At 30.0% G+C, this 12,705-nt stretch overlaps 2 protein-coding genes across 5 annotated transcripts in view; one reads left to right on the forward strand and one right to left on the reverse strand.

Annotated features, from left to right (window-relative positions):
* Positions 1–12,705, forward strand: part of dnc (phosphodiesterase dunce) — a 341,190-nt gene that overhangs the window by 137,771 nt on the left and 190,714 nt on the right. The window lies entirely within an intron of this gene.
* LOC145732703 (short-chain dehydrogenase/reductase family 16C member 6-like) lies at positions 417–3,311 on the reverse strand. Its single transcript, XM_081985164.1, has 7 exons — positions 3,189–3,311; positions 2,969–3,122; positions 2,628–2,782; positions 2,394–2,571; positions 2,183–2,343; positions 1,916–2,128; positions 417–558 (listed from the first exon to the last, which is right to left on the reverse strand). Coding segments are annotated over exons 1-7 (951 nt in total). The 5' UTR covers positions 3,191–3,311; the 3' UTR covers positions 417–470.

Genomic DNA, 12,705 nt, shown 5'->3' on the forward strand with positions numbered 1-12,705 from the left:
GTTTTTTTTGTTGTGGTTTTTTAACGTATTTTTATTCGTTAATCAAGGATGTAGTAAAATATAAATATCATTTTGTTATAGTGTAAAAAACTCACTGAAAGAAGTATACGCTATTATGTTATGCTAATGGATTCTTTCCTGTAACGAGCAAAAAATATCTTTTCCATAAAACTAGTTCACGTAAACATGTCATTAATTCTTTAAGTAGTCTTGCACGTAAAAATTGCAAGCTGCTGCCATCTGCACGTACATTCCTAAACTACATTTATAAATGGAATTTACTACGAAGAAAACTATTCATTCATTGACAAATCTACAACAGTTGGTTATAAAAGTTTTCCTGTGATCATCGAACGGTTTTCCCAAGTTTCCTGTGTTAACGCTAGATGGAGCTAGGACAGCAAAATAAAAGTCGATTTTTGCTTTCGTTTCTTTTATTTTTGGTAAATCTATTTGAACAAAACAAAATGTTAATTGTCCTTTTTCGTTTCCAAGTCTGAAAGTAAATCGCATCTGAAATTATCTGTGCAATAAGATGCTGCTTTATCCGGCCAAAATCTGAAACAATTTTGATTTGTAAAATCAGTGTTGCCAACCCATTAAATTAATTCCCCAAGTTTTGCTTTAATTCTACTTTCTTATAAAGCTTAAGTTTCTACTTAAAATGCTTTTGTTACGTCTACTCAACATTGATTTGCTGATTTCAAAACGAGCATAATTAGATATGCCCTTGGATTTGTAAAAGATTTGTTAAACAACCGGCAAAATTCTACTCATAAACCTATAAAATTTACTTAAAATGATTTAAAACTGTATTGCTTTTTAGCATGTTTTATTTTTAAATTTTGATAGCTTCATAGAGTTATATTTGACAGTTTTAGGCATTTTGACATATGAAATTATCTCCAAAACCGCCTTACAAATGAATGTCACAAATTCTGCTCATGGAGGTCTAAACAACATTTTATGTGAATTTTAACAGATTTTTTAATACATTTTTATCATCTTATAGCTTCCTCGAGAGGATTTTAATAATTTTTAAGTTTATGACACATTGAAACTGTCCTATTTCTACTCATGGAATTATAAACGTATTCATATGATTTACAACTATATTAGCATAACAGTGCTTTATTTCAGCAGGTTTTGTAGTTTTATAGCTTTATGAAGTGATTTTTATTTGAAAATTACCACCTTTGTGATGGATTTAAATATGTTCAGAATAGAACCTTTCAAAATTTAACTTATGAAGCTGTAAGGTACATTTAACGTAGTTTTAGTTTAATAGCTTTATGTAAAACATATTTCGGTATGTCAGAACTGCTAAAACTGTATTCATAGACCTATAAAGAAGCATTAAATATGATTTGTACAGCTTTATGAAGTTGTATTTGACAGTTACACTGTCAAACACTTTACTGTACACTTCACAACTGTCAAAAAACAACTCATACCATAAAAACACTATAAAATGCATAATATAATATCATTTACAATGATTGTATTGCTTTTAAACAAAGCTTGTAGTTTTATAGGCTCATGGAGTGGTATTTGCCAGATTCCAAGTTAGGATAGATTGAAATATGATTAAAATAAACAGATACACGTCACGACTGTCCAATTTTTTTTTCTAACCCTGTATACAGCACACTGTATGGTCCCAAATTGGTTCTACAGAGTCGGTTAAATGGGGAAAGATTTAGAAAATTTTATGTGAACCTTTTTTCCGATTTTCAAATTGCTTACAGCTCTTCAACAAAGTCAAAGAGAGTTTAGAAAGTAAGACATTATTAAGGCACTTTTTACGTAGATCAATCAATCAGTTTTTACATTTACATAACATCATAGCAATAACTGATTATTACACTGTCCAAGTATTAAATAATTCAATTAAAATAGATAATTGACAACTTACAGATTTCTCCAAGCTATCAGGAAACTTAAATCTTTGGGTAGAATTACTAACGGTTTGTTGTTCGTTTGTCCTTTAAAAATTTCATCAGCAACAAATTCTGGCTTTAAAACTGTTGTCAGTGTCGGATAAGTAACATCTATGTTACTTGCCAATCCTGTGTCGACTATGAATGGATGGACTGTAGTAAAACATATTTTATTGTTCGGAATTCTCCTGCAATTCAATAACTTGGTGTTGTTGTGGTTTAATGGGGGAATGAACGCTTACCGAAATTCTTCCCGTAATCCTGTCATCAATCCCCTAACCGCAAATTTGCTTGTGGTATATGGAACAACATTTATCAGTCCCACCAAGCCTGCCATTGAGGAAAGGGCAACTATGTGACCGTGATTATTTTTTGCCATGGCAGGCAAAAACGCCTGGATTGTCTACAAATTGAAGATTGTTGTGATTTTACAAAAAGGAAAAAACAACTAACCCAAAAGTTTCCCATGACGTTAATATCCATTACTCTACGAATTTCCGCTTCGGTATGTTGCAGGAACGAATGACAGGGCATAATACCGGCATTGTTTATTAAAATGGTGACATCCCCTACAGCGTTTTGAACTTGCTTTGCTGTTTCTAGTACATTTTCTCTATTTGCCACATCCACTCTTTTAATATAAGGTTCCGATCAATATTCTTATATTATGCTAGTTGTATAACTCACTTGTATCCATACACATTTTTGAAACCCAACTTTTTGATATGATCTACTGTTTCATTGTTTAATTTTTCATTGATGTCCCATGCTATTACTGTAGCACCTTCACTGGCATATTTAATGGCTAGTAACTTTCCTATTCCTTGTCCAGATCCTGTAATCTAAAATTGAAAATTCCATTTGATACTCTTTGAAAATATAATCGGTTTAGCATATAATATTACATTTATATGAAACAAAGTGATGTTTTATCAAGTTCGTTTACATTGTTTCATTGTAAACTTAACCTGTACACTGATTAGATAACTTTCGGTTAAACAATAATTGTTACTTTAAATGATACTCACTAAAACTGTTTCTCCTTTAACCGACTTAGGACTTTCCTTTCTCCCAAAAGTAGCTAAAACTATGGCTTCTAAGCTATAATAAGGCAGTACCACAAGAAAAAAATACAAAAAATGTAAAATTCCTTTGAGTGTTCCTAAAAATGTTTCTTGTGACCTAAAAAATACACAGTACTGATCATTTTGAAGCGTATTTCACATTAAAACTGCTGGTGGTACGTACATTTCGAGTCAAGTGTGTGCGACCGACTAATTTTGAACCGTTTTAAGTAGCCTGACTTGTTTAGATGGGGTTTTTAAACTCGGTAATGATGATCAAATTTATAGTGACTGAACTGAATGTTACAGTGCAGTAACTCAGTATTTGTAGAAAATCAAATAAAGATTACATAACAAGACAGTTTCAGTGTAGTTGTTACAATCGTGAAATATACAGAGTGGCTTACCATATATGATACAGTTTATTAAAGGAAAAAGAAGGACATTTTTTACACTCATGTACCAGGTGGTCAACTAAGACTTCAAGGTACTGTATTTGGGACTTTACAGCAAATAATAATGACTTTTTTTGGAAAGCGGCATCGCAATTTTAAAAATTTCATATCTCGGTTATTTTTGCGATATCAGTGACCAAAAAAATATTAAAATGTTCACCTGGAACCGCATTTTATTTTTGGTTTCTTGCAATATTGATCAAAATAATTTTAACATTTCTGGTGCACAGTTACATACAATCCTAAATAACTCGCTTATTTGCAAAACTTTGTATAGACTTTTATAGGTCGATGGATAGCAAATGAAATGGGCTTTTCATTGACATATAAAAGTTGATTGGTTTATGACACGGTTTGGCCGCTAGAGGACGCCAAATTTGACTAGTTTGGTGCAGTGTTACCAAGTAGGCGGTAGAATAATCGGTCAAAAAATGGTATATCAAAAAAATAAACAATTTATATAAGAAAAACAAAATTAAAAAAATTAAACAAAATTACCTTATTATACAGGAGGTTTTTTAATGTTTGCAAACATTTTAATTATCGATTTTACATCGAAAAATAATGTCAATTTGCTATGATAAACCATACTTCAAAAATACAGATTTTCATTTTTTCATTATTTGTTTCCTAAGTTTTCACATTCGTGACAGATTTCACGTGGTTGTAGAAGATAATTTAGCAAGACAGTCACGTGACAACTGTCAAAATAACTGTTTAAATCTCAGAAACACTCAGAACATTTTTCTAAACCATGACTTTTGCAACTTTTAAGCATAATTTGACCTTTTTGACGTTAATGACAGTTGTCACGTGATTTTAGAACACTATTTTGCTTTAACTGTGTTAAACTTTAATTCTCGCAGATTCTAGACAAATTTGATTTTAGAGGATAATTTAGCTAGGCAGTCACATGGCCTATTTAAAATAAGAAAATGACTGTTTTAAGCACATTTTTGAAACCATTAAATTTTATATTCAATAACAGAAAAAAACCTACAAAATTTAATACAGTCAAAGAGAAAAGCGGTGTCAAAGTTTGAACTGCCAGAAACACAGTTTGAAAGGACAGAGACAAAATCGCCTATAAAACCCACTTGGACTAAGAAAATGACTGTTTTGAGCACATTTTTGAAATTCTCATTAAATTTTCTATCCAATAACCTGAAAAACACTACAAAATTTGGTACATAACGAAAAATAACATCCAAATATGGTAGATATCTGAAAAACATAAAGAACAACAATCCTGTGCCATTTGGAACTTTGGATTTTGCTGGGGGTCGGAAAATTTTTTGTTGTTGGAAAATGATGAATCACAACTTTGCCGTTTTTTCCAACATTTGATATCTTTTGAAGATGGATAATAACGTTAGCACTTCTTGAAAATGAAGCAAATATCTGATATTCTCAAAAAAAATGGAAACAGTATTACTTATTAGTAATTTATTTATGTCTGATTTAAATTAAGCTTAACTTATGATTGCAAAGCTTTTCTTTTTTCGTGTCAGAATACTTAATTTAAAATGCATTGTTTATGAGAACCTAATTGATACCAATTTTGATCTTTGTTTTGAAAATAATAGTTGCTCTTAAACAAAATAAACCAGACGATTTGTTGAAAAGTTACTTACAATTCGTAATTACCTACTTGATATTTTGAGAGAATTAAACTATTTGCTCCCAAAAAAGTAATTACTTTTTATTCTGGTTACAATCATAGTTTAAATCAAATATACTGCCAACAACTATTTCCTCTTTCTTTTTCTAGAAAAACTGCAACTTATCAAAATTACTCGGATGCTCACGACGAAAAATATTATTGTTCTAAGTCAGCTTTAACCAGAATTTTGATCGATCTGTCTATTTTTGATTGATTACCGCTATTAATAGCCAATTTTTGAACACAGCACCGACTATTTCTCGGTTGCAAGAGCTAACAAAAGGGGAAGCAGTTTATTTCCGGCTCAGCTGAGCAGTAACTCATTATGTAGAGAGTTAATCAGGAATATTTCGTATTTTCCAATCAACAATGCAAATGCTAGCATACAAAACAATTTATCAAAGTGTGTGATAGAAAGTCTCGAATTACAATTTTGCTGAACAATCTGAAATTGGTTCCAACATGGTTTAGTACTTGAAAATATGTTCAAATAACCCTTGTAAAGACAGGAATCAAAGAGCGTTGAGTCTGGTAAACGTACCGGCCATTCCACACGTGGTTTATTAGTAAGAGTTTCTGTCTGGCTAATGTTCAATGTAAAATAGTGATTATAGAGTAATTAGAACATGAATTAATTGCTTGCACATGTATTTGCACATGTGTTTCATGTATAGACATAATGTAAAACTAAGGCTAAACTTAATTATTAACTAATTTACTATTAGATTTAGTACAATTTTAATCTAGGAGATTGATCCGTTGTTATACTACATAATTGCTGCAGGTCTGCATTTAAATGCGTCAGCAAGTTATAGGTTTTAGTTTAACATTAAACTATTCTGTGGGGCGTATTGACGTCAAAGCTGTCGCCATTTGTTTGCGTGTATGTTTTGCCTGCATTAGTATAGCGTTTCCACGGGGGTAAATAACGGTTTTTAGCATGTTGAAAGACACCATTTCTATTTTTACAGCTTTTTATAATCTGACAGGAGATTGAAATATACGATGTACTTGATTTAGAATTTTTTATTGCAATTTCAAAGTGTTTATTAAACGTTAATTACTTTTTATTTTTATAACATTTCTGGTCTAAAAAAAGCACTATTTATGCAAGTAAAATGTGTGCATTGTTCATATCTGTCTTGTCAATCAGCGTCCTTCTTTACTGTATTTCGTACAATTATCCATTTTTCCATAAAGCCAAAGAAAAAAGGTTATTAAGAAAATATAATGATTTGAGGATCTCCCATGTTTTTTTATTTCATATTTAAGAGGTTTTTCTTTAAATCCGAAAAAAATAGTAATGATAAACTACATTGTTCAAAAAGCCCGCCAGTATGACGTAGTGAGTTTGACAAATAAACAATGAGAAATTGCGTTGTACAGAAGAACAAAGAAATAGATTGTTCTGCTGTCACTTTGTGCATTGCTAGCTAATATAGGAAATTTGATAGAAAAATAAAATAGTTTAAGAAGTTAAGCTAATACAGTAATACAGTTAGTCGTGGCCTTTAAATTATATAATAATTTTGATAATTAACACCTATAAGTATTGTGTCGTTTTACAAGTAGTGTAAATGTGTCCTTATCTAGCAAAAGTAATTGAAACAGTACAGCAATGCTCTAGTTTTGAAACCTAACTTTACAAATATGAAAGTCAACCTAACCTCAATGGAACCTCGTAAACCCTGTCCAACTTAGGGATATCGATATATTGTACTATGCAATTTAAAACAACAATATATTAGTGAAAAAATATCGATATATTGGTTTGAGTAATATATTTTGAGTATTGATGCCTGAATATAATGATTTTCTGACAGATGACAAAGACAACATTGACATGAGTATTATGTCATTACAGTCAACTTTTAATAAATTAATGACAGATAACTGACAACAAATCATTTAAACACAAAATGAAGAGGAAGCTGGATTTTCAATAGATAAAGTGGCAGTAATTTACATCAAACTTTTTCCAAATCTGTTACGATATATTATTACATAATTTTGCAATATATACAGGGTGAGTCAGGGTTAAACGATCAATCCTATACCATGCCTAAATAATTGGATTTTAAGCACCATGTAACTGTCAAAATAACAGTTATGGTCTGTCACAGTAAAAACTGTCAACATCAAACAACTCAGTTTTAACAGTAAATAACTCAGTTTTTCGACGTTTTAGGTAAAAACGCTATACAGGGTGGTCAAAAGGGAATTTCAAGTGCTACAAATTCGTATATAGAACCACCCTATAATTGTCAAAATAACCGAGTTATTGACAATACAATGGAGTAGTTTACTGGGATTCAATGAATTTATAACATCCTTGTAACTTGTTTAATTATCATTTTATAAAAACAATACCAAATATGAATCTTGTAGATATTTGCATATACTTTATTCAAAAGACAATTTCAAGGGCTACAAATTGGTATATTGTACCACCCTGTAACTGTCAAAATTACAGAGTTATGGTCAGAGTAAGTAGAGTAGGTAGAGTCACAGTAAAAATTGTCAACATCAAATAACTCAGTTTTAACAGTAAATAACTCAGTTACTCGACGTTCTAGGTAAAAACGCTATGCAGGGTGGTCAAAAGAGAATTTAATTCCATAAATTTTATTTTCCGGAAATTTTCATAAAAACGTCAGCAAGTTTGATTTTGATTGAACTTTGTAAAATATTTTGCACATTCTATTGCAAATTTGAATTTCAATTTTTCATTCATTTTTCAGATTTCAAAAACTAACAATTTGCTTCGAGGTACACAATTCCTGTAAAGGGTTTGTATTTTAATTTTAATCAAATTATGGCAGAAAATCCTATTTCACAAACATCATAAGTGGAAAAGGGCTATCTGTATTGATTTTAGTTTTGTTATAAAAAAGTTCTATTCAATAATTTAAGAAATGTTTAGTAGTTATTCACAAGTTGATTACAGAACCAAATTCCAAAAATTTGGTATTTATTACTAATCCTAGAATAATTTTTTAATTATGACAACAGAGTTTTTGGAGAATTAGTTTTGCTAAAATTGAGACTCGTTTAAGCTTGACAAAATGCAGAAACAGACAGTGTCAGTTGTTAATTTCTACTTTTTGTTAACTTTACTACTTTCTTAGTAACAAATCAAAGACCCAATTATTAAAAAAATGTTAAACGAACTGTTGTTGAACTGATAAAGGACAAATCTAATTAAATTATACATTGATTTCATTTTATTTCAAAAAATGAAAAATTTGAAACTCAAAACGTTTTGAAAATATTATAAATTTGCATGGAAAATTAGTAATCTTAAATACAGGGTGTCACAAATATCGAATGGTAAAACTGTCAATTAAAAGCAGTATTGCATTTTATTTTTCTTATTAACAGCAGATTTTAATAAAACATCACTTCAACAATCTATTATTGCTTTTAGTGTTTTTGAGATATTTACACCAAATAGATAACTGTTAATGTGACATATTTTTGACATGCTTATCAACTTTTGGTGGTTATTAGTGACAAAAGCAAACCAAATCTGTAAATTGTACAAAATGCGAAATTATGGGTTACCAAATAAATTAGTTTAAGAAACAAGAGCCATAAAACAAGAAAAATATGCAAAAAAGGAGAGAAGCAGTATTGTGGGAAAAAATATTGCCTTTAATTAAAAAACTTACTACCAATTTGAAAACGAACTTTTTACAGGGTGGCCCAAGTTGTCTACAAAACAAAACTCTGAAACTATATATGACGACAACGAATCTCTTTTAACAAACTTGTGTATACACATTTTATTTTTTTGCTTTTTACCATTTTCTGTGGCGAGCATTTTACCGATTTAAACTTAGTACACGCTGTATATAATTTAGTGACAAAAGTATTATTTAAACTAATTTCACTTGTTTTGTTTCAGGTAAGTTTTTTCTGCCACAACGAACGTCACTTAGAAAGTAAGTTGATACAGCATTTTTGAGACTAGACAGCTTTTTGGACTTATGTATTGTGACTTTTTTTAACTAAGTTGTCTGTTTTACTCTATTTGATAGTCATTTGAAATTTGTACTATGTTTGGATATACATAACATAATAATAGAATATATTAATTTGATACTTAAAATAAGAGTGGTTAACTGTAAGGACTTAATTGAGTTTTAAATTTTTTTTTTTTATTTTATGATTATTTTAATTTACTGATGAACAGATATTTAATGAAAATCTTCAACTAATGACAAACTAGTGCTACAAAGCTGTATTTTTGAGGAGATTTTTAAATTTAATTTATATAACGTTTACCTGGAAATTTTAAAATAGATCTAAACTTTAATTTTAGATCTAGAACTTTAACTTAACCAGAAATTTTAACAAAAGTCCATTAATTAAAAATGTTAGAAGAAAACGATAATCTTCCAGTTAAGTTTAATAAAAAAAAACACACAAATATTAGTCAAAACATTCCAATGATAATGGTACTTGACAAAGCTTCAAAGGAATCATACAGTAGTCTGATGAGTTTCAAAACTTAAATCAAAATATAAACGGAATATTTAGAAGTAAAATGTTGCACCTAAAACATCTTCTGCAAGGTAAAATGATAAAATGTTTTACCTGAATTATTAATCGACCTCGAGTTACCCTCTGCAGAATTAATAATTAATCTGATTACTTACTGGAGAGATCTTCTCCGTAACCCCACGAGACTCGAAGAAAATGTTTATATTGCCTAAAAAAGTTAGGAGCAACTGAAACGTTAAAACCTTGCTAATGGATGGAAAAACCAATACTAGGTTTCCTCAAATGCCCTCGAAAGTGCAATTCTGACTGCTTTTGAAGCTTTAAAAGTAATCCACTAAAAAATTCCATTTAAGTTTGTCCATTATAAACAATACTTCACGTAATAAAAAAAATGCTTTCTAGTGTTTCCCATGGTCGGTTTCACGTAACATTGTGGAATGTTTCCATTAACGACTGGCGGTAATACTTTACTCGGATTGAATCCGTACTATTCAAGTAACAAGTACAAGTGATCGCCATTTATGGATGTGCTGAAATAGTTTGACATTGTATAAGAAAATTCATTAACTGTTGTGTTTATAGGGTTAAGAATAGACTGGTACAACAACGATAAAAAAGTTAGATTTTTATCATTTTTTTTTGTTTTTTCTACATGTAATATTAATTAACACTTTCTATAGTCTAAAAAGTAAACTCTAAACCCAAGAAGTTTCAGTTTCAGTTACCTACTGTATTTAACTAATAATCTGCTAGGGTACAATTTTCATCCCCATTTTAAGGGTCTTCCTCTATAATTTAACAACTCATTAAATTGTTTTCACACAAACTTTTCCGTTTTGCAACACGAATCTATACCGACAAACTTTTCTAAATTTAAGGTTCAAATATTTGGAAATCATGTTTCTATTTAGGAAAAGTCGTTTTAATTTAATGGTAAGCTTGTTTATTTTCATTTTTCCGTGACATTGAAATGTTCAATCAGTGTTATATTTTCATAGTAAAATTGGAAAACCTTGAAGGAACAGCTTATGTTTTGAATTTGTTTTACAGAAATTATTCATTTTTAACCTGGAATACAAGAGTTTTTCTACATATAACGTTCCAGGCATTCAAATTTAATTGAAATGTTATTTGTCGGTAAACAAACATGCTTCAGGCGATTCTTCTGTAAATGGCAACTGGTTTGAATGCTTGTACAGCAAAAAACTTCCGATTTGTCTTCGTTTTCCATTTAAATGTTAATCATTACCTTTCTGTTGTGTGCGTGAACTTTAAATTTATTGAAAGTCAAAGTTTATTGAAGCGTTTCAACAGGATTGTACATCTGACAAATTTAATTTCCCATTTCGGTTTCAGTTTCGACGATTCATCGATATGTCATTAAGCTTCTGTTGTTTATGTAGCGTAAAGCCATTAATATCCCCGTTGTTTTTCATTATCGCAGATGTGTTTTTATTGCTACAAATGATAAAAGTTGCCCCAGTTTTTTTCTAGATAAATTGCCAGAAGTTGTACCATTGGTTTTTAATTTGAAAGTTTACCACAAATATGAAATGCCAAGAATTGTTTGGCGTTGAGTGTATACATTTTATTGATCATATTACTGCTGTACAATGACTTTTAAAAGAAATCTTTGACTTAACTAATCGCAATTAAACGTTTTTTTTTGTAACTGATTTTGCGATTTCACATATCTTCTTAATTCACTTTCACTGAATTTGGGTTGTTCAAGCGAGCATTTCACCTGTAAAAATGAATACTAGTAATATAATTAAAAAAAAATCGGAAACCAACTTTTACTGTAATCAGAATGACTCGAGAAAAGAATTATCAAGATAATGATTCTTTGTATATAATGATTAATTATGTAACTTGAAGTGAAGATAAATAAAAAAAAAAATAAAAAAAAAATAAAAAAAAAAAAAAATATTCTTTATAAATTAAATCGTTTGTCAAGCCAATAAAAACCAGTTTTTGGAGTATTTGAGTACTTTTAAAGGACTCTAATGGTGCAATCGCAGAGTAAATATTGTTAAAATTGAATTGCAATTTTTTGCCATTTAAATTCTAGAAACTATCAAAATCAGGTTGAAAACAAGCTTTTCACTATATTGTGTTTGTATAACTTTAGGTTTATTAATTTCACTGCTAAAATTCTTATATTTCAAGGAAAAAATTAAAAATATTTGATTGAACCATTTGAACCAACCAAATTGTGTTCTTAAAGTGTCTTTTGGAGTATTTAAGTGATTATAAAGTAGTACTGATAGCTGTAAAGCTGAAATCATGATTTTAAGCAGCAAAAACAATTGAAATTGAGTTACACAGTGTCACTGACTGTACTATTGATAGATCTAATGATGAAATCGTGATTTCAAGCAGCAAAAATAATTGAAATTGATTTACACAGTGTCATTTCAGCCAGTTTGACCCTACAGACCTACGAAAATCCAGCTAAAAACGAGTTTCTCACAGTCTTTTAGTTGTAAAATGTGTCTTTGTGTACTCCTGATAGCTCTAATGATGAAATCGTGACCAAGCAACAAAAATAATTGAAATTGATTTACACAGTGTCATTTCAGTCAGTTTGACTCTTCAGACCTACGAAAATCCAGCTAAAAACGAGTTTCTCACAGTCTTTTAGTTGTAAAATGTGTCTTTGTGTACTACTGATAGCTCTAATGATGAAATCGTGACTTCAAGCAGCAAAAATAATTGAAATTGATTTACACAGTGTCATTTCAGTCAGTTTGACTCTTCAGACCTACGAAAATCCAGCTAAAAACGAGTTTCTCACAGTCTTTTAGTTGTAAAATGTGTCTTTGTGTACTACTGATAGCTCTAATGATGAAATCGTGACTTCAAGCAGCAAAAATAATTGAAATTGATTTACACAGTGTAATTTCAGTCAGTTTGACCCTTCAGGCCTACGAAAATCAAGTTAAAAACGAGTTTCCCACAGTCTTTTAGTTGTAAAATGTGTCTTTGTGTACTATTGATAGCTCTAATAATGAAATCTTCATTTCAAGCAACAGAAATAATTGAAATACACAGTGTCATTTCAGCCAGTTTGACCC

Source organism: Ips typographus, linkage group LG8, assembly GCF_016097725.1.
Source record: "Ips typographus isolate SLU linkage group LG8, UJ_Ityp_2.0, whole genome shotgun sequence".
Lineage (NCBI taxonomy): Eukaryota > Metazoa > Arthropoda > Insecta > Coleoptera > Curculionidae > Ips > Ips typographus.